Source organism: Cyprinus carpio, chromosome B5, assembly GCF_018340385.1.
Source record: "Cyprinus carpio isolate SPL01 chromosome B5, ASM1834038v1, whole genome shotgun sequence".
NCBI lineage: Eukaryota > Metazoa > Chordata > Actinopteri > Cypriniformes > Cyprinidae > Cyprinus > Cyprinus carpio.
This window is the reverse complement of record NC_056601.1, coordinates 35,031,442-35,052,774: the sequence shown is the minus strand read 5'-3', so window position 1 is coordinate 35,052,774 and position 21,333 is coordinate 35,031,442. Positions and strand designations below refer to the sequence as shown.

The 21,333-nt window shown below is 34.7% G+C and overlaps 1 protein-coding gene across 1 annotated transcript; it reads left to right on the top strand.

The window, feature by feature from the left end:
- Positions 1 to 14,004, top strand: LOC122137323 (vitamin K epoxide reductase complex subunit 1-like protein 1). Its single transcript, XM_042723299.1, has 3 exons — positions 1 to 281; positions 5,367 to 5,476; positions 13,773 to 14,004. Exons 1-3 carry the CDS (start codon positions 91 to 93, stop codon positions 13,997 to 13,999), a joined length of 528 nt encoding a protein of 175 aa, XP_042579233.1. The 5' UTR covers positions 1 to 90; the 3' UTR covers positions 14,000 to 14,004.
- Positions 14,005 to 21,333: the final 7,329 nt, after the last annotated feature.

The window sequence follows — 21,333 nt, the reverse complement described above, 5'->3', positions numbered from 1 at the left end:
GATGTGACACGTCCCGACGCTTTTCCACGTCGCGCGCCCAACGGTTGAGGCAGGGGTGGCTGCGCGCGCTCGTGCAAAGGCCGGGAAAAAATGGCGGCGCCCGTCTTGCGAGTGTCCACCCCTCGCTGGGAGCGGATAGTGCGGCTGCTCGTGTGTCTCTCAGGAATCCTGTTATCCCTGTACGCTTTCCATGTGGAGAGGGAAAAGACCCGCGACGCCAACTACCGCGCCATGTGCGACCTGAGCAGCTCCATCAGCTGCTCCAAAGTCTTCACGTCCAGGTGAGAGAGAGTGTCAAAACCTAGCGCGTTCCCTAGCTAGGCAGCGTCTGCAGCTGTCAGAGGCGCTTCGAGCGTTCAAAAACCAGGGTTTGACCCCTTTTGGATGCTTTCGGACGTTTTGGGATCGTCCCAGAGTCTGAATGCGCTTTTGACGATCTGAAAGTGCTGTCTAGTTAGGGAGTTCCCTAGGTTTTGACACACAGCCGGAGTCGCTCCGGGCCGCTGACTGACTGAAAAGGTGATAAAATATAATATCCGTTTCACATTTTTAGTCTTTTATAGACACGCCTTTTGGGTTGACACAAATAGAGACATAAATATGAACTAAATGAGGTCATTTTAAAGCTGTTTTTGAGTGTGGTTTTTGTGTTGTGTGAGCAGAAACACAGTGCGGTAGCAGCTAATGCTAGCAGTGCTAATGAGTGAATGAGCTCAGTGCCGTATACTAATATAATTTCATGTACCTTACATTTATTCTCTAATGTACTGGACTTGATTGTGTTCTCGAGGTGAAATCAAAGCCACCCATCTAGTAGCATCTTCAGCTGACAGCACATCCCTTAAGTGTGAGCACAACAGGCTGTTTCATCCCTGACACATTATTTAGTGTGCTTCGTGTTTTCAGCATGACCCTTTAAATGCAGGAGTTTAATCGTTTTATTGAGACTGTGGGGTGGTGTGCTGGAGGAGGCAATTAATTGAGTTTGATCAGAGTTCAACTTTGTTTCAGTAACCTTTGAAATCAGAGTGGTTTGTTTGAGACGTCAGTTCCTGATTTTATTACTGAAGGATCCACCCTTAAACATCATCAAACCATTAATAGACTGATTTAGTAATTATGTTTAATGCTCAAATTATCCTGGTAATGTTTAGTTGGTATTTAGAACACACACACACACACACACACACACACTAACGTTTGTGTTGAAATGCATATGCATACACTAAATGTTAATTTACTTGTACACTATGTATTAACTAGTGTATGGAATATATACATTAAATGTATATAGTGGATATATGTAGTTATATTAATGTGTGTATATGTATTTATATATGTTTATAGTGGATATATGTAGTTATAGTGTATCTGTGCATTTTTTATATATATATATATATATTATATATATATATATATATATATATATATTTATTTATATGTACTTGTACAATATATTAACTAGTGTATGGAATATACACTAAATGTTAACTTAAATGTATATAGTTAATGGATGTATGTAGTTAATTTAGTGTAGTTCATTCCTTCAGCTGTTTAAGTTATTAAATAATATCAAGTAGAAATTATTATTTTAAGTTTAATATTTCTGTAAGATTTTTTTTATTTTTTATTCTTCTAATTGTGTATTTTCTTCTCTATTATTATGTTATGTGTTTGTTTTATATTTTTTGTCAATGCAGTTGGTGTATTCGTGAGCCTAAAACACATTTCCCATTGGGACAATAAAATATACCTAACCTAACCTAGTTAATTTAATGTGTGTATATGTATTTATATTCATATGTTTACTAAATATGAACTTAAATCTATATATTTAGTAAATGTGAAGTTAATATTAGTATGTGTGTGTGTATGTATATACACATAAATGTGCATTTTCTTATATATTTATATATATATATAGATATATATATATATATATATATATATATATAATATATATATATATACAAATATATATAATATATTTACTGTACACTATATATTAACTAGTGTATGGACATGTTAATTTAAATGTATATAGCTAGTGAATATATTTATATTTACATTTATGCATTTAGCAGACGCTTTTATCCAAAGCGACTTAGTGTATTCAAGCTAACATTTTTTTTTTTTTACTTAATATTTAACTTTTTTTTTAACCTATATATACAGTTAATTTGGTGTAATTTATAATAATGTAAACAAATGTAATGTACGTTTGCAGTTTAAAGGTCCGGTTCCTGGGTTGCTTTTGTTTAATAAATAACTTTCTCCCTTTCTTGATTCAGCAATAACAAGACCACTTTCATGCAACTTGTTGTTGAATTAAAGCGCTTAGAGGAAAAAAAGGGAAAGTCATGTGAAGTGCACTCACTTTCAGGAGAACTTCATTTGAAGTAACGCTGATGGAAAACAAATCACATGCATCTCAGATCCTCTCAGAGTAGATCAGCTGTCCTAAGGGATGATTTTTGATATTTTTTAATGCAGTTTTGTCGTATATTGAGATGACATGATACAGACGGATGTGTCTTTCAGATCTGGTATTAATAGAGGCTCCCACTTTATCTGTGAATCTGATGATGTGCCCAATGCCCACTCATCATGAAATAAATAGGACACAGCATCATATATCACGCTCACTTATGTTATTATCATCATGTAGATAAAGAGGCCATGCGGTTGCATGTTTGAGTCTATCGAATTGCTTCAGAAAGCTGCTGATTGTGTTGTTTGCTCACAGCGGGCCGTCTGATAAAGCAGGGGATCTGCAGAGAAAACAACCAAACTTACCTCCAGCTGGGTGAAGGTTTTCAGGAGCATTACACGATCAGGCTTAAGGTCTCGCTCTTAAAGGGAACCGACCTTTATACGACATTTTCTGTGTAGCCGAACTGACTTCAGATGTCTCTCAGGATCTTTCGCTATGGGTTTCCGCCTCTTAATTCGGTAGTGAACGGTCTCTCATTGGGAAAACACACTGTACTGATCATTGAGTCTCGACTCCGCTGCTTTCTCAAGGTTTGGGAAAGGTTTCTTATTGTTTTCTTGCTCTGTGGAGGTGAGAGACGTTATTTTAAAACATAAGGGAGGGTTGGTTTGTATATCTCATCTCAGTGGCTGGAAAACAATATTATTTTGGTGCATGTATTGTATCAGAAATTGAATTGAGTAGATCATTACACTGAGCAACGGTCTGGTTCTGAAAGTTAATATCACGTTTATTTTCTCCATAAATATCGATAATGTTAACAGACAGAGCTACAATGAGCACCAAGGTCATTCTGTCACATCTGCTGATGTAGAAACCATACATTAGAGTGATTTTAATATTCAGAAATCATTTTATAAACCAAATTCCTATATTACCCATAATCCTGCACAGAGATTTACCAATCAGTGCATTCGCTGTTAACGTGAGAATGAAAATCACATTAAATGTGACCGTCAAATCCCATGATGCTTTGCACATTTTTTAACCTCTCAAACTAGTTTTATGCAAACTGATTATATGCTATATATTTGTTGTTTTTATATTGGATGGTTTCATATTATTGTTTTCCTTTTTTGATTGTTTATATATATATATATTCTGTTTGTTTGTTGTTTCATGTTTCATGTATCAGTGGTTTTTATTGTACAGTTGTTCAGTGTGTGGTTCAATGACCCGTTCGTTATCCTTTTTAAATCTCATTTGCATACTTTTGTTTTTTAATCAACATTGTGATGTTGTGTTGTGAGGGTTGGTTTAGTTTCAAGGCTTTCAACTCGTTAAGCAATCTTTGGAAACGTCTGTGGAGAATGAACTACGATGCATACTTAATTATTGTTCTAGTTATTCTCTCACGGTGCTTCGATTGTTTTTTGCATGTGTTGTGAGTACCATATATGTCTCGTGAGGTGTTTCTCATGCATGTCTGGTATGCAGACTTTACTTGCTAGTAATCATCACTCTTGAAAATAAAGGTTTCAAAAGGAGTTTTTTGCAGCAGCATTATAGAAGAAATATTTTTGGGTTCCCTAAATAACCTTTTAACCATTTTTCTTAGTGTAAAGAACTTTTTCCCACCATAACGAACCTTTTATGCGATCAAAATTTTCCACAGATGTTAAAGCTTTTGTCACTGTGTCAGTTTGGCATTCAAAAGTCAAACAAGCTTTAATATGAATGCTCATTGGCGTAATAATGCATACTATAAACAATAGACTAACATGCATTCTGAAGAAAATACAAATGTTGTGTGTTTGTTTTACTTTTGTCTGGTACAGATCTCATTAAAAGACAAACTGCTTCTTCATTAATTGAACTGTAGCTAGTGAAATGAATGAACACATAATAAAGAAGGACCTGAAGTTGATGTGATTGTACTTGCATTATTATTTATGTAGCACACATATGTTTTCTGAGCAGAAATGCTTTCATTGGGAATGCTGGGAACATATGGTGGAGATCGGGCATGACCTCAGGTGTTTGGCAGCATTAGATCTTTGTCAAATCCATTGGCAGGAAGTTATGAAACGGAAGCTGCTCTCCAGTGTTGGGTTACACACCTTTTTCCTCTTCAGGGCTAGTTAATAGAAAAGGTTTCAGGCTTTTCAAACACTTAGAGACTGATGTAGCAATCAGATTCCAGCTCTATATGAACCGTAACTGGAATCCAGTCATTGCATTCAAGTTTACTCACAACATTATAAATAGTGTTGCAATGGAAAGTATGTTTAGGAAATGAACCACAATTGTCCATTTAGTGCTTTTTTTTTTTTTACTGTTTAATGCTGAAATGTGTCCAGTTTTGTGATTGTCAGCCATAATTAAGGCCCTAAAAATGCAATATGATTTTCCTGCCTTTTGAGATGCTTTGTTTTGGCAGATTTCTTTGCAGAAAATGCATTATGAGCTGAGTCAGTAAAAAAAATAAAAATAATGCAAGATGATTGACGAGAAATGTTAGTTATATACTTGATGTTATTTCAATATAGAAAAATATCAAACGTTGATGTAATGATGTAACATGCAGTATTTTATCTAATATTTGTGTGTGCTGTTTATGTACATATGCTGGAATTGGATATGACTGGGAACCACCACATTTCTCCTTTGTTAGTATAGTTTCAAACAATTTGGGTCAGAAATCTCCGTTCGCACTGATAAAAGGAAACTGGGCTTTTTATATGCTGCTGTCTTGATCAATGTATGATTTGATTTAGGCCAAATATTCCGTCGTAACGTGCTTGTATTCCCTCGAGAAACCCAGAGCGCTCACACATGATATTAGTATTTATTTTTAGTTCCAGTGTCTCATGTTGTTTGATTTCTGCTGCTTTACCGATTCTCTCTGTTTGTGTTTTCATCTTTTCTGTAGATGGGGTCGAGGATTTGGACTGTTAGGAACCATTTTTGGGAACGACAGTGCAGTAAACCAGCCAAACAGTGTCTATGGAATCTTGTTTTATATCTTTCAGCTGTTACTAGGTAAGAACAGCATCAACCGCATTGATTTGCAGATTATGACATTTTTACAATAACAGTTTCTTTCTTTGGATGCAACAGTACAGAAAGTCTGGCAGATATAAATATCAATTTATGACCAAAATCTTGATATCACAAGTCTGATGAATGGCTTTGGTCATTGTGTGCATAGTTTTTTTACTGTCTATTTTGCAACTTCAACTTCAATTTTATTTCCACTTGTGATTTTGTCAACTGCTTGATTTTCTATATTTTTGCTAAATAAATTACAAATAAATTTACCTTGAAGATTTTGGCTTTCGGCAATTATGAAAACTGATTTTAAATTGAGTTACTGTTCATATAAAATGATTGTTTAGTAGTTTTCAGTAGGTTGTAAAAGTGCACTACAAGTTTTGTAATTATTTATAATTATTTATACAAGTAATTATTTTGATTTCATGCAATTTTGTTTTATTGTTTTTTAGATAATTTATTTAAAATATATTGAATTTTTTTGTTTTTATATTTCTAAGCTATTATTTATATATTTATATATAGAATTATATTTAAAGTAAGCATAAATCTATTGTTTATTTATTTATTTTTGAAAATTCAGTAAATGGGTGATGTTAGGAAAGTCCCTGAATAATTGTGTTAAATTATCGTGATCTCAATAAACTTGATTATGATTTTTGCGTAACACAAGAACACACATGGTGCCTACAGCCTCTCAATCTACATGTACTACTGTGGGAATTGTGTTAAAACTGTTAGCTGATATCATTTCTGTCTCTTTCTAGGTTTATTTGTGAAACATTTGAAAGTTCACATTAATTCAGTGTACAGTGTCTGCCATTAGCCAGAGATGAATATGAACACACATTATTTCCTGATATTGATACTGTAAGGTACGTGTGAGTGTGTCCGGTTATAGTAGGAACATTACTATCTGTAATCTAAACGGTTTCACAGGCCTCTGAATTATTGCCCTCACTTGTCCTTGTCTGTCATCACTGATGGCTGGAATCTCTAAGCGTTTCAGTGCGATAAGGCACAGGTCAAACATTCACAACCTCAGTTTAACCCCATGACTCTCGTGTCCTGTGAGTCTCTTCTCCGGACAGCGTTTGAGTTACAGCAGTATCAGTTTCTCTTGTGTTTCTCATTCTCTTTATCTGGGTTATTATTGTTAAATAAAACTATACTGAAAACTTTTGTAAATATTAGATGAAAACAAGCTAAATGAAAATTAGAAATGTTGTCTTGGCAACTAAATTGAAGCACTAGAATTACTAACCGGAAATAAATTAAAAGATTCACTAAACGGACACTGAAATAATATAAAATAATCCTAAATAGAAAAATAAAAATGACAAAAACACATAAAGAGTACTAACAATTAAACTATATAAAATAATGCTAAACAGAATATATATATATATATATATATATATATATATATAAAATGAGTACTGAAAATTTAAATATAAAAAATAATTAAATGTACTAATATAAACTAGTATAGCATTTATAAATAATGGTAGCATTTGATTTTTCTAAGTTTTTTTAATATTGTTATTATGTATTACTATTTTTAAAGTACTATATTATAGTAATTGCAATATAGTAAATATAATTAGTAAAATCACACAATTAAAACATCCTAATACATTACAGTAATGCAAATTTGGGGAGAAAATATGCTTAATTTTCATGAAAATGATGGGGATGATAGTAAAATTATCTTTTTGTTTTTGATGAAAGGTGATACAGAAATAACTACAACCTGAAATGGCATAAATCTTTAATATTCCTGATAATTCAGCACATTACTTTCAATCCTTATTTCTGTAATTCTAATAAAATATTTTGTTTAAATTTTTAAGCATTTATAAATAATGCTAGCATTTGATGTACTAATTTTATTCTGATTTAAATGAAAATTATTTTATTATTAATAGTAGTAGTATAGAAGTATTAGTAGCAGTCGTTTTTAAACTACTGTGTTATAGTAATGAGAATCTCACCTTTGGGGGAAAAAACACAATTTGGAGGAATTGCTTATTTATTATGAAAATGACAAAATATATATATTTTTTTAATAAAATTGTAGATAAACTAGTCAACCTCACTAATTGGTTTGACTAGTGGACCATCCTGACCAATTCCTGCACGCATGTCTGCCTCATAATTTCCCCTTGCTTCATTCCTCAGCAGTCATGTGGGCTTTGCTGACTCAAGTTCTTCTGCGTGTTTGGCTCTGCTGATCTGTCCTCAGGTTCATTGTGCTTCTTAAACTGGACACAGTCAAGTCTTTCTTCACACTATTGCAGCACATTTGCATAATGCCAGCGTGCAGTTCGCTCTTGGAATGATGGACCGCTGTACGTTTGGAACCGTTTTGCACTTCCTATAAACTGTTTTACATTTTACTGTTCAGTTCTTTGCTAATTTCCTTATCGATACATGAATGAATGGACCGGCTGTTGACTCAGTTACTCAAATGAATGGCTCTGGTCTTTCATAAACCTAGTGAGCTGCCTTCTAAGGTGGCCATTTAAGATGCCATTATTGCACTTCTAATGTGATATGGCAAATAAGATCATATGGCGTCAGTCCCAAATTACGATTTAAGCCGAGAGACTACAGACAAAACCATAGTTTTATTTTTTCCATACACTGGTCAATTTTGAGTTTTTGCTTCCATAACTTGATGTCTTTCATACTAGTGGACATCCAACGTAAACATCCAAAATATACATTTAAGTGTTTATTTCATTACACATAATAAGGTTTTTTACAATTACAATGTATATCTTTAAAAAGTTTTTTCTCCACTTCAGCAGCACTTACATACACCAAAATTTACAACTTTAATCCTAACTATATTCTGAATGTTTTTATAGAAGGGTTTGTTTATATATCATTCAGCTGGTTTTATTATTGAACTTTACTTATTTGCGTCTGTATATTTCAATTACAATATATATCTTTAAAACGTTTTTTTCTCCACTTCAGCAGCACTTACATACACCAAAACGTACAGCTTTAATTCTATCTATATTCTGAAGGTTTTTATAGAAGGTTTGTTTATACATCATTCAACAGGTTTTATTATTGAACTTATTTGCGTCTGTATATTTCAATTACAATACGTATCTTTAAAACTTTTTTCTCCACTTCAGCAGCACTTACATACACCAAACCTTATTGCTTTAATCCTAACTATATTCTGAAGGTTTTTATAGAAGGGTTTGTTTATATATCATTCAGCTGGTTTTATTATTGCACCTTATCTATTTGCGTATGTAGATATTAATTCCAGTACATATCTTTAGACAGTCAGTTTGTTTCTCCACTTACAGCACTTACATACACCAAACTTAGCCGTTTTATTCCTATATATATATTTTTTATGATTTTTTTTAGTGGTTTGTTTGTTTTTATTTATTAACTGTTTTTTTTAACATTTTATTCCTTAAAAACATTTATTTAACAAAATTAGACCATTCATTTTTTTATTTTGAATGATTTTTTTGAGGGGTTTATATATATATTTGCAATATTAAAGTATATATTTCAGATATATATATATATATATATTATATATATATATATATATAAATATACACTGTTGAACACACACACACACACACACACACACACACACACATATGCTATCATAGATGTGGTGTGGGATATATATATATATATATATATATATATATATGTATATACACACACACACACATACAGGGTGCTGCGATTAATTAATCTAATTAATCACAAACTAAATTTGGCTGTGAAAATACCCCCAAAAGATAATTTAAACCTATTATTGTGTTAAATGTTTAGGCTACAATGGCCTTACATAAAGTATGGAACATAAAAGAAGATAATTCGAGAAACATCTCAGTAATTTTTGTTCATGCAATGAAAGTCACTAGTGACCAAAACAGCTTAGTTACCAACAGTATTCAAAATGCCTTCTTTTATGTGCAAAAGTAAGTCATTCAGGTTTGAAACAACATGAGGGTGAGTAAATGATGAAATATCCCTTTAATGATTTTTTGTCTTGTTTTTTAAGATAAATGAAATTATACTCTAAAGAAGAAATTAAAACTATCATCACGTGGCAGTAAATGTCTTTGAGTCGATTTCTTCAAACAGCTGATTCATTCAAGAATTCAGTAAACGGCTCTCTCTATGAATGGGCCTTTGAATCATTGATTCACACGATTCGTTCAAAATGAGGATTCATTCTGAAACTAAACACGGCTGTGTTGCTCAGAGACGCACAACAATTCTGCTGTGGTTTTAGAGGTAATATTTTCGTAGGCAAAATTGAACAAAACGCACAATATTGTGTTTAAATTTTGCACAATATTAACTTTTTATTTACTGAACTGTTGTATAAAATCACAATTGCACTCGTGTTCTTTGTGACGAAAACAGCACTTGTGTGATATTGCTCCTGCTGCTTTAAAGGCTGCTGTCTGTGTAGACCACACTAGGTTTTGGAACAGATCCTGTCTAGCCTTGAACCAACAGACACTTGAAGATGTTTTAATTTTCTGAAACCTTGCCATATCACTCATTTATGTTATTTATCTCCATGACCCGAATCTCAGATAGTTCTGTCCTTGTCTGCACCATTATGTGTGTGATCCGTTTGTCCTGCTCTGCCCTAATGAAATTTCATGACTATGAATAGCAAGACTGTGCCAGCGTGTGTGCTGAATGCCCTCTGTTCTGGAGAAATCCTCCCTTTTCTGAAGGGCTCGAGTGAGTGATGAGTAGGGGAAAGGTCAAGCCTCAGACGTGCCCCACACAGTTACAAACCACGCCCACTTTAAAATGCTTAAACTCTATGTCTAAGGCCTAACTGCAAGTGTAACCTGGATTTGCAACACTCTACATAGGCAGCATCTCTCTTTGCTATAGAAATAGAAACAGTCTGTGATTTCTATTTCCCATTCTACAGTATTCATTGTTTTGTCATTATTCAGTGACAAGCGAATGACAAACAGTGAAGGAGTTGAGTTTCTTGTTATACACTAGAAAAGTTCAGAGTGATTTATAATACGTAATTCTAACTGTTAACTGTAACTGTCTAAATCTCATTTGGCTGATTCAACAGGTAAATAAATCTATTTTAAATAAGTAATAATATATTGGGTGTTATAATTGTAGCAAATGTAATTAATCCATAATTTTAAATCCAGCATTTTAAAGTTTTACTATTATGCACATTTTACTGAATTGTCTTGCTATTAGATATTAGGCCTACATTTAGCATTAGATATCTATTATATTCAGAATTTTCATTTTTATAAAGGTTTCACCTGAAAAAATCTTGAAAAATTATTATTGAGCAAAAGGATGAACAATATTCATGTAGTTGATTTTGTAATGTTGTAAGAAGTGTATTGTTTATTATTATTATTATTGTTGTTGTTGTTGTTTGATTATTTCTGTCAAAATATAGCTTTTGCTGATATAGCATTAAAATAATAACAAACTAAAAATCATAATAGAAAGATTTTATATTGTTCATTTTTTTGTTGTTTTTATAATTTTACAAGATTTTTTTTTATTTTATTTTCATATTGTTGTATTGCTTTTGTTTTTATATAATTTTTTTTATTTTTTTTTTTTTTTATTTTGTATATTGTTATATAATTTGCTGATGGCATTAAAATAGTAATAAACTGCAAAAATGAAGAAATAACAACATTAATAATATATATAATAATACACACACACATACACACTCTCTCACTGGCCACTTTATTAGGTACACCTTGCTAGTTGGACCCCCTTTTGCCTTCAGAAATGCCTTAATTCTTCATAACGTAGATTCAACAAGGTGTTGGAAACATTCCTCAGAGATTTTGGTTCATATTGACATGACAGCATCACACAGTTGATGCAGATTTGTCTGCTGCACATCCATGATTCAAATCACCCGCTCCAACACATCCCAAAGCTGCTCTACTGGATTGAGATCTGGTGACTGGAAGCCATTTTAGTAAACGTGAAACCAGTCTGAGATGATTTGAGCTTTGTGACATGGTGCATTATCCTGCTGGAAGTAGCCATCAGAAGATGGGTACACTGTAGTCATAAAGGGATGGACATGGTCAGCAAACAATACTCAGGTAGGCTGTGGCATTTAATCGATGCTCAATTAGTACTAAGGGGCCATTGATTGGATTGGTGTTAAGGGGAGTGCCCAGGAAATATTCCCCACAAGCCTGAACCCGTGAGACAAGGCAGGATGGATCCATGCTTTCATGTTCTTTACGCCAAATTCTGACTCTACCATCTGAATGTCGCAGCAGAAATCGAGACTCATCAGACCATCCGGTGTGGTCTTCTGCTGCTGTAGCCCATCTGCTTCAGGGTTCGACGTGTTGTGTGTTCAGAGATGGTATTCTGCATACTTTGGTTGTAATGAGTGGTTATTTGAGTTACTGTTGCCTTTCTCATCTGAATGTCGCAGCAGAAATGGAGATTCATTAGACCACGCAACGGTTTTCCTATCTTCTATTGTTAAATTTTAGTGAGCCAGTGGGAACTGTAGCCTGTAAACCCTAGAGATGGTTTTGTGTGAAAATCCCAGTAGATCAGCAGTTTTTGAAATACTCAGACCAGCCCGTCTGGCACCAACAACCACGTTCAAAGTCACTTAAATCCCCTTTCTTCCCCATTCTGATGCTGGTTTAAACTTCAGCAAGTCGTCTTCACCACATCTAGATGCCTAAATGCATTGAGTTGCTGCCATATGATTGGCTGATTTGCAATTTGTGTTACCAAGCAATTAAACAGGTGTACCTAATAAAGTGGGCCGGTGAGTGTGTGTGTGTGTGTGTATATACCACTAACCTGAAGGATTATTAGGAACACCTGTTCAATTTCTTATTAATGCAATTATCTAATCAACCAATCACATGGCAGTTGCTTCAATGCATTTAGGGGTGTGGTCCTGGTCAGACAATCTCCTGAAACTCCAAACTGAATGTCAGAATGGGAAAGAAAGGTGATTTAAGCAATTTTGAGCGTGGCATGGTTGTTGGTGCCGGACGGGCCGGTCTGAGTATTTCACAATCTGCTCATTTACGGGGATTTTCACGCACAACCATTTCTAGGGTTTACAAAGAATGGTGTGAAAAGGGAAAAACATCCAGTATGCGGCAGTCCTGTGGGCGAAAATGCCTTGTTGATGCTAGAGGTCAGAGGAGAATGGGCCGACTGATTCAAGCTGATAGAAGAGCAACTTTGACTGAAATGACCACTCGTTACAACCGAGGTTTGCAGCAAAGCATTTGTAAAGCCACAACACGCACAACCTTGAGGCGGATGGGCTACAACAGCAGAAGACCCCACCGGGTACCACTCATCTCCACTACAAATAGGAAAAAGAGGCTACAATTTGCACGAGCTCACCAAAATTGGACAGTTGAAGACTGGAAAAATGTTGTCTGGTCTGATGAGTCTCGATTTCTGTTGAGACATTCAGATGGTAGAGTCAGAATTTGGCGTAAACAGGAATGAGAACATGGATCCATCATGCCTTGTTACCACTGTGCAGGCTGGTGGGTGGTGGTGTAGTGGTGTGGGGGATGTTTCTTGGCACACTTTAGGCCCCTTAGTGCCAATTGGGCATCTTTCAAATGCCACGGCCTACCTGAGCATTGTTTTCCGACCATGTCCATCCCTTTATGACCACCATGTGTCCTTCCTCTGATGGCTACTTCCAGCAGGATAATGTACCATGTCACAAAGCTCGAATCATTTCAAATTGGTTTCTTGAACATGACAATGAGTTCACTGTACTAAAATGGCCCCCACAGTCACCAGATCTCAACCCAAGAGCTGGAACGGGAGCTTCGTGCCCTGGATGTGCATCCCACAAATCTCCATCAACTGCAAGATGTTATCCTGTCAATATGGGCCAAAATTTCTAAGGAATGCTTTCAGCACCTTGTTGAAACAATGCCACGTAGAATTAAGGCAGTTCTGAAGGTGAAGGGGGTCAAACACAGTATTAGTATATATCTATTTTGCTGTAAAAACTAAAAATATGTTAAGAAAAAAAAAAAAAAAAATATATATATATATATATATATATAACTATAGTTTGAGTATAGCTTTTTATTGTTGAATGGCACTAAAAGAGTACCATCATGTCTAAAGAGTATTCATGTATATTTGTTGGAGTTGCTGCGGTAGTAAACTCCTGGCAGTTCTGTTGTTGTCAGTTGTTGTTCTTCAGTGCATTAACCTCTCTGTGTGTGTGTGTGTGCACACGCAGGTTTGACGGCCAGTGCGATGGCGGCTCTGATTCTCATGACCACCTCCATCGCGTCAGTGATGGGCTCGCTCTACCTGGGCTACATCCTCTACTTCGTCCTTAAGGACTTCTGCGTGATCTGCATCACCACATACATACTGAACTTCATCCTGTTTGTGCTCAACTACAAGCGACTGGTTTACTTGAACGAGGCCTGGAAGCAGCAGCTCCAAGCCAAGCAGGACTAGACACACAAAAACACAACAACAACAAAAGTATAGAAGGATAACCAATCATCCAACACGTGGGGAAAATGTGACCTCTGAAAAAATTTGTGACTTGCCACCAGGAGACAAATGTTCATTCTCTTGTGTGTGTGTGTGTGTGTGTGTGTGTTAAACGAAACAAAAAATTAAACAAGGAAAGAAAACATGCATCTTTAGGGGCCACAGATCACAGGTTTATTGCATTGCAAGGACGGATTGGAAAACAGAAACAAATCTGTCCGCTTTGATTTCTCCTTGGTTTTCTTTGTTCCCTGAGATGAAAATGAGGTTTGGGCTTTGATCGAGAAAGAGAGAGAGAGAGCGGTCGGAAAGCACTTACGAAACAAAAAGAAGAGGGTGTCCTTTCCCTGAGTGGAGAAAACAATGTGAGAAATTCTGTTTACTTGAATCCGCTGGGAAAGCGGTTGCTCTTTGGGAGCAGCTGATTCCAGCGGGACTGAATTTAAGGGTTATAAAGGGTAAACACGAATGATCATGAGGCTAATGCACCGCTCGCAAACATGATTCCACAAAAACAACGGATTACTATTGAAAACAAATAAATTAAGTGTTTTTTTTTTTTTTTTTTTTGTTTATTTTTTTTTTTTTTTGTTTTTTTTGGGGGAGGATCGTTAGTAATGGAAGAATGTGAGCTGTATGTGTGTAGATCAGATTTGTCTGTGACTACTTTTTTTTTTTATTATTATTCGTTTGTTTTGCAGTTCTGTAAATAGCTGCCGCAAAGCAATATTCCAGACTAGTTTGTGTTTTACTATTGAAACATTAAAGTCCCAATCTACGGCAAGTCCGTCACTTCCAATGAGTGCTTTCAACACCGATTGTGCGGGTTATTCTTTGTGCAAGTGTTTAAGCGTTTTACTCATCCTAAGGGGGTCTTGATCCAGATTAAACGCTGCATTTGTTATGTTGGAATTACTGTAATTGAGATGAAGTTGTAATGTTAGACTCAAGAATTATTTATTTCTCTGTCAGTGCTCATAACACCAAATCGGGGTTTGGTTTAAAGGGAAATACCAAGCAAAAAAAAGGAAAATTGCTCACCTTCAGGCCATACATGATGTAGAAGAGTTTGTTTCTTCATCAGATTTGTAGAAATGTAGCATTGTATCAGTGTCTCAGCAATGGATGCTCTGCAGTGAATGGGTGCCGTCAGAATGAGAGTCCAAACAGCTGATAAAAACATCACAATAATCCACAAGTAATCCACAGTCCATCAGTTAACATCTGGAGAAGACAAAAGCTTGTGGATTATTGTGATGTTTTATCAGCTCTTTGACGGCACCCATTCACTGCAGAAGATCTATTACTGTGCTGAGTGATGTGATGGTATGTTTCGTTTTGAATTGAGGAAATTATTTTTTTGTTAATAAACTCATCAGAAACTACTAATTGTGGTAATTCCAACAAATTCAGATTGAAAAGTTCATTTGGGATGTTTTCAGTGTGTTCCTGACATCAACTTTAGACTACTTTTTATTGTTGGTTTCACAAGTACACTAATGTCCCTCTCCCAGGTTTCCATTCTTCGTGCTTGAGTTTTTAGGTTTATATTGTCATTTTGTCACGTGGATCATTTTTGTGTTTACTTGATTTTCACGTGAATATTTTGAGTTGCATCTACTGTAATGTAATATACCCCACTTCTGTTACCCAGAAACCCCTCAACCTGGCGTCGCCTTGACCTTCCCATGAAATTACAAGTTCCCACAGTTCTTCACCTCTCAGTGTTTGTCTCGAGCTGTTTTGATGTCGACGGATGCAACAGAAAAGTCCAAAACCTGCCAGTTTTAAGTTTGTTTGGAGTCCAAATGCATCAGATCTTTCAGTGTACGTGTTCAGATCCACAATATTACTGATAAACTGAAAAATAAAGGCTCACTGATGGTTCCTTAAAGAACCTCTAACATTCCGTTCCGCTAAAGGTTCTTTAAAATACAAAAAAAAAGTTATTTGGGTAACTAAAAATGGTTCTTTAATGTAATTGCTTTGAAAACCATTTGAAACCTTTGTTTTTAAGAGTTTTTTTATGTATCAGTACTTGCACTGTTGTATTAGACATTGAGAGTCATTATTTTGTCTCGATCTGAATTTACCAACTATCCAATCCAGTATTGCACAAGTCAAGCTACTTCTCATCATTTTCTAGTGATGTTGAGCTCATTTCTGTCGTCGAATGGCCATCAGGTGTGCTTCGTGTAGATGATAGGAGCTACTGGAACACGGAAATGTGACGAGTTGTTAAAGTCAAGAGAAACGAGTTGATGTGAATGAAAGTGAGATTGATCTACAGACTGTTCAGTTGACTAAACATTGAAAAGACGTTGTTTACTGGAAAACATTAGACGTGAATCTGTATGTTTGCCCCTCAGTCTTGTTTTCATTCACAACAGTTTAGAAATGGTTTCTTCTCGAACTAAACTCTGTTGGTGATGTTAAGTTATTCCTTGACCGGTTGGTTTAATTTATTGACCTTTCTTTGGTTGATGATGCTTTTGTGAAGCACCGCTTGTGTTTGCCGTCGTTGTCTGTGTTTGTAAGGTGTTTTCAGCCAAGCTGGCGAACTAATCAAAAGGTGGTTAGAGTTTCAGTTAGAGCTCAATTCTACAGGAGTTGATGTGATTTGTACATTAGTTGCGTGTGAGTTCTGTTGGTTTTATATATTTCACAAAGACTAATTATGATGCCAGAAAGGTAATTTCTCCAATTAAACTCACAATGAAACAGTTTGCAACCCTTTTTAGTTCAGAAATGTGATGCGTTTCAGAGTGCAACTGGATATTTATTGTGAAAAGGATCAGATTGTGTAATTATTTTTTATTAACCAATAATCTGTGCAACATGATCTTAAAAGTCGTTTTATGTGTCTATCAAGTTTTTCAAGTGTTACAAGAAAATTGTAATAATGTGAATTGTTAAAGAGTAGGAAGGTGTTCACAGCAAAAATGATTTTATTACTCAGTATTTCTTTCTTGTTTTCCAGTACAGATATCTGGACTTTCATAAATCAAGATACATTTACTAAAAGCAACATGACATAAGATATTTTGAAGAGTTTATTTGCAACAAAAAAAAAGATAAAATCCTTTTTTTTAGATCATTTTTTTTATAATGTTATTTTTTATTTTTTATTGTTAGAGTTTTTTTGTTGTTGTTGTTTTGATTGAGATTAATTGGATTACACAATGAAAAAACATGATTTCTAAGAATTGTTAAAAATGGAGTTGTTTTTGCAAATTAACTCTTCTATTGTTTTCAAGTCATTTTCTGAAAAAGTGTATCAAAATTAAATGTTTTTGCTTAAAACAAGAAACAATTTCTGCAAAAAGAGGTTTCAATTTGAATTAAGTTTATTTTTCTGATCCCATTGGCAGATATTTTTCTCATTTTAAGCAAACATTTAATTTTGGTACTTTGTTCAGAAAGCAAGACTCATTTTGCTTCTAAAGTTAATCTATCTTAAATACATCTTGAAATTAAGACAAAGTACTCGGTAAGAATCATTTTTTCCAGTGCATTAAGTTGGTTTTGACGTTATGTTGACTTTAAACAAGCTTTTGGGGGGGAAAACCCCAATGTTTTATTGCATATTAAATTTATATCCAATTCAAATGACAAGGAATGACAAGATCCCCCAAAAAATAATTAAAAAGGGTTGCCTTCACAAGGTTAAGTTCATTAAAAGTGCCTTCTGTGTGTCCACTGGGCCTGAAGTTTGGAGTAGCTTTGCAGCCTCGATTCAAACCGGTTTGGTTAAGTCTTTCTGCTTGCCTCTATATGGGTAAGTTAAGACCAAGATTGGTGACCAAAACCTTTTAAAATGCAAAAAAAACTGTAAACCTAAATCCAGATGTCTCATAAAGCGGTTACTCATGTATTATTTCTGATTAGTTTAGACTCCTGTCCTGAGAATCGTACAATGTGAGTTTCCGATAGTTTATTTTTTTTAGTTCTTCTTTTTATTTCCTGATGTAATTGGTCTTGATGACGACGAGCCTCTGTAGATGTACAGACTGTTAACGGTTCTAGCTGTTTCAGTAGATGAACAGACATGAGATACGGATGGATTGGAAATTTCATGTTTGGCCTTGGTTTTTATTCCCAAGCGTACCTTTTCGGGGTATTTTTGGTTTGTGGGGAATAAACTGTGTTTCGGTTTGCTTCTGTATTTGCCAAATATAAGTAAAAAATGCTGTATTTTTCGTACATGGATGAGGTGTTTGGGAAAAGGACGTCGGAGGAATTCTGTGTCTGGGAATCAGCTGGAGGAGACACTGCAGTGAACATGAACGCGTGTCATTGTTGTGTGGATCTGATCTGTCATTAAAACATTCCCCCAGACCTCTCTGAGCCCTTCTGTCCTTTGACCTCTGACCTCTTGAGAAAAACCACTGTCTATACGGTGTTTGGAATGACATACTACTGTATTGCTCTTCTCGCAGCACTATTTATGAAGTATGCACTATGCAGAAAAATGTTTTTAACCACTACAATATGGAAATAACTTTTAGTGTACATTCTGATTGCACTGCAAAAATAAAAAAATAAAAAAAACAATTATTGTTAGAAAACTTTAAATAATTTTATGAAAAGTTATTTTATAATTAAAACAAGAACAAATATCTGCCATTGGGCTCAGAAAAGTTTTCATTCCCCATTGACAGATATTTGTTATTTTAAGCAAAGACTCATTAATTGTGTTCAGTTTCTCAGAAAGCAAGACTTGGTCTCTTCATTTTGCGTCTCAAGTAAATCTATCTTGATTCAAAGATGTTTAGATATTTGTACTGGAAATTAAGACAGAAATGCACTGCATGCAACATTTAATGCCACGACTTCATGAATTTAAGAGTTTATGCTCTGATTTAAGGCCGCGGGTAAGACAGAAATGCACTGCATGCAACAGATATGTGGAAGGGTGAATTAAGACTTTTTAAGACCTGCAGAAACTGCCAAAATCAAGACGTTTTCACACAAAACTGAATAGTGAAAATGCAAAATATATATATATATTTTTTTTCCCCAAGATGCAACATGCTGAGGTCATGTGACAACAGAGCAGCATACTAGTCTTTGGAGAATTTATCACTGCATACTGTTTCATATTTGAACACAATATACAGTGTAGAGCTGCACAACTCGACAGAATTTTTTGAAATATGTTTCATTTTTGAAATTATAATCCAGTCTTTTTTGCAGTGTTTACTTCAGCAGCACAGTAATCGAACATATATGAATGCAATTGCATATTTAAATCTACTGACTAATTAGAATGTTCTGCACTGTAAAAGTGATGTTTTTCCTGAGTATTTTAGTAATTTTCCAGTATCGAAAATATTGAAATATTCTTAAATCAAGACACATTTACTTGCGATGCAAAATAAGCAGCCTTGTTTTCTGAGAAACTGATCTAAACTGAGTTTTCACATGAACCAAGAACAAATATCTGCTAATATTTTTCTGGCCCAATTGGCAGATATTGTTCTTGAATTTTTTCCGTCTAATCCAAGTAAAAAAATAGACAGAATATCTAATGTTATTTTGCTTCGCAGGTAAATCAATCATGTTTTAAGAATGTTTAGATGTTTGTACTTTAAACGAGACAAAAATACTGATTAAATAAATCAAATTTTGCGGTCTAGTTTAGTCATGTGTCTCATTTTCTGTCAATAACTTCTTTAAAAGTTTATTTTTCTTTCTTGCTCCCAATTAGAATGCTGTGAAATTTGGTGGATATTTTGATTTTCTAATGCAATCTGAAACAGTACTTATCCTAATTGATATTTTGATTTTCTTTTTCAATCTGAATCTTTAGTTATCAAGCAGATTGTTTACTTAGGTATCTGTTTACAGTAGCATTTTGTTTAATGAGTCTCATGTTTGATTTTGTGGAATGTCGTTTATTTCGATGACATCACTGAGGAATGTCTGGAATGCCCACAAACACAAAGGATTCATTCAGTTGCTTATTATGACGTCATTAAAAGTAAAGTACATTCTGCTATCATACAAAAATCAACACACCAACTGAGATGAAACTAAAATGAGAAATATTTTTGTCATAAAATTATTACAAGATTATTAAAATTAATAGAAAAATGATGTTTTAAGAAAGTACCTGCCAGTGAAATACACAGTGGCCTGATGGGTAACGTGGGGATGAGCAGAAACCTGATTGGTTGAATCTCACGAAAACATGTTCGGGATCACGTCACCTCAAAAAAAAAAAAAAAAACTAAAATTATATTTATTTTGACCTCAAATTCTTGTTGTGTTAAATCTGTATGTTTTTCCATCATTATTCTCAATGATGATCCTTATTAGATTCTCATTAGATGTTTTTGTATTACTGTAATGCAATTTTTACTGCATTAAGGTAGTATATAACAAATATTTGGCCACAATAATTTAGTGGGATTTGAATAATAAAATAGTTTTCCCTCAAATTCTTGTATTAAATATGAATTTTTTTTGCAATTCTCATTGATTGATTCCTTATTAGATTCTCATTAGATATTGCTATTACTGTGATGCAGCTATTTTTAAACTATAAATCTGCATGAAGGCAATACAACAAATATCACTATAATATAAGAATATTCAAATAATATAATTATGTCAGTTATCCTTATTAGATTTCTCATTAGATATGATTTCTGTCATGTAATTTACTGTTATATTAAGGAAGTACAACAGAAAATGACCAAGATATGTAAATCCTCTACAATTTAAATAGAGTGTTCTTGCATTACAGTAATGAATTGGGGGGGAAATGTGATGTATAATAATGCAGCTGCTGGTCCTACATTTTTCTTTAAATCAGAATTATCATCTGTTTATTTCTTTTGAGGTGAAAGATGAGCGGGACACGCTATTGACAGGTTTCATGCAGATTCACAATATCATCGCAAACATTCATCTAGAATTTTTAAATCTCAGAGGATATTCCCCCGTTCCCAGTTTAACAGTTGTTTACTGTGATTTAAAAGATTTACAAAACATGGACTTCTGCAATCAAACCGATCTAAAAAATATAGTGTCTTTACGAAGAACACACAGTGCATGGATTCCTCACACAATCACAGCGTTAAGAACAGATGCGGTGTTTCTCCCACAGGGGTATAAGGCACTTCCACTTGAAATAAACAGTCCATTCTGACGCTGATCTGTCCTCACAAGGAAGCAGCTAATCCGGCTCACACAGGCCAGGGATACCTGGCCCAGGTGGGCAGCACACCTGTCTCATTGGCGATCCTCCAGTATCGCTCTCGCAGAAGAAACGTCGCTCCGGCTTTGGG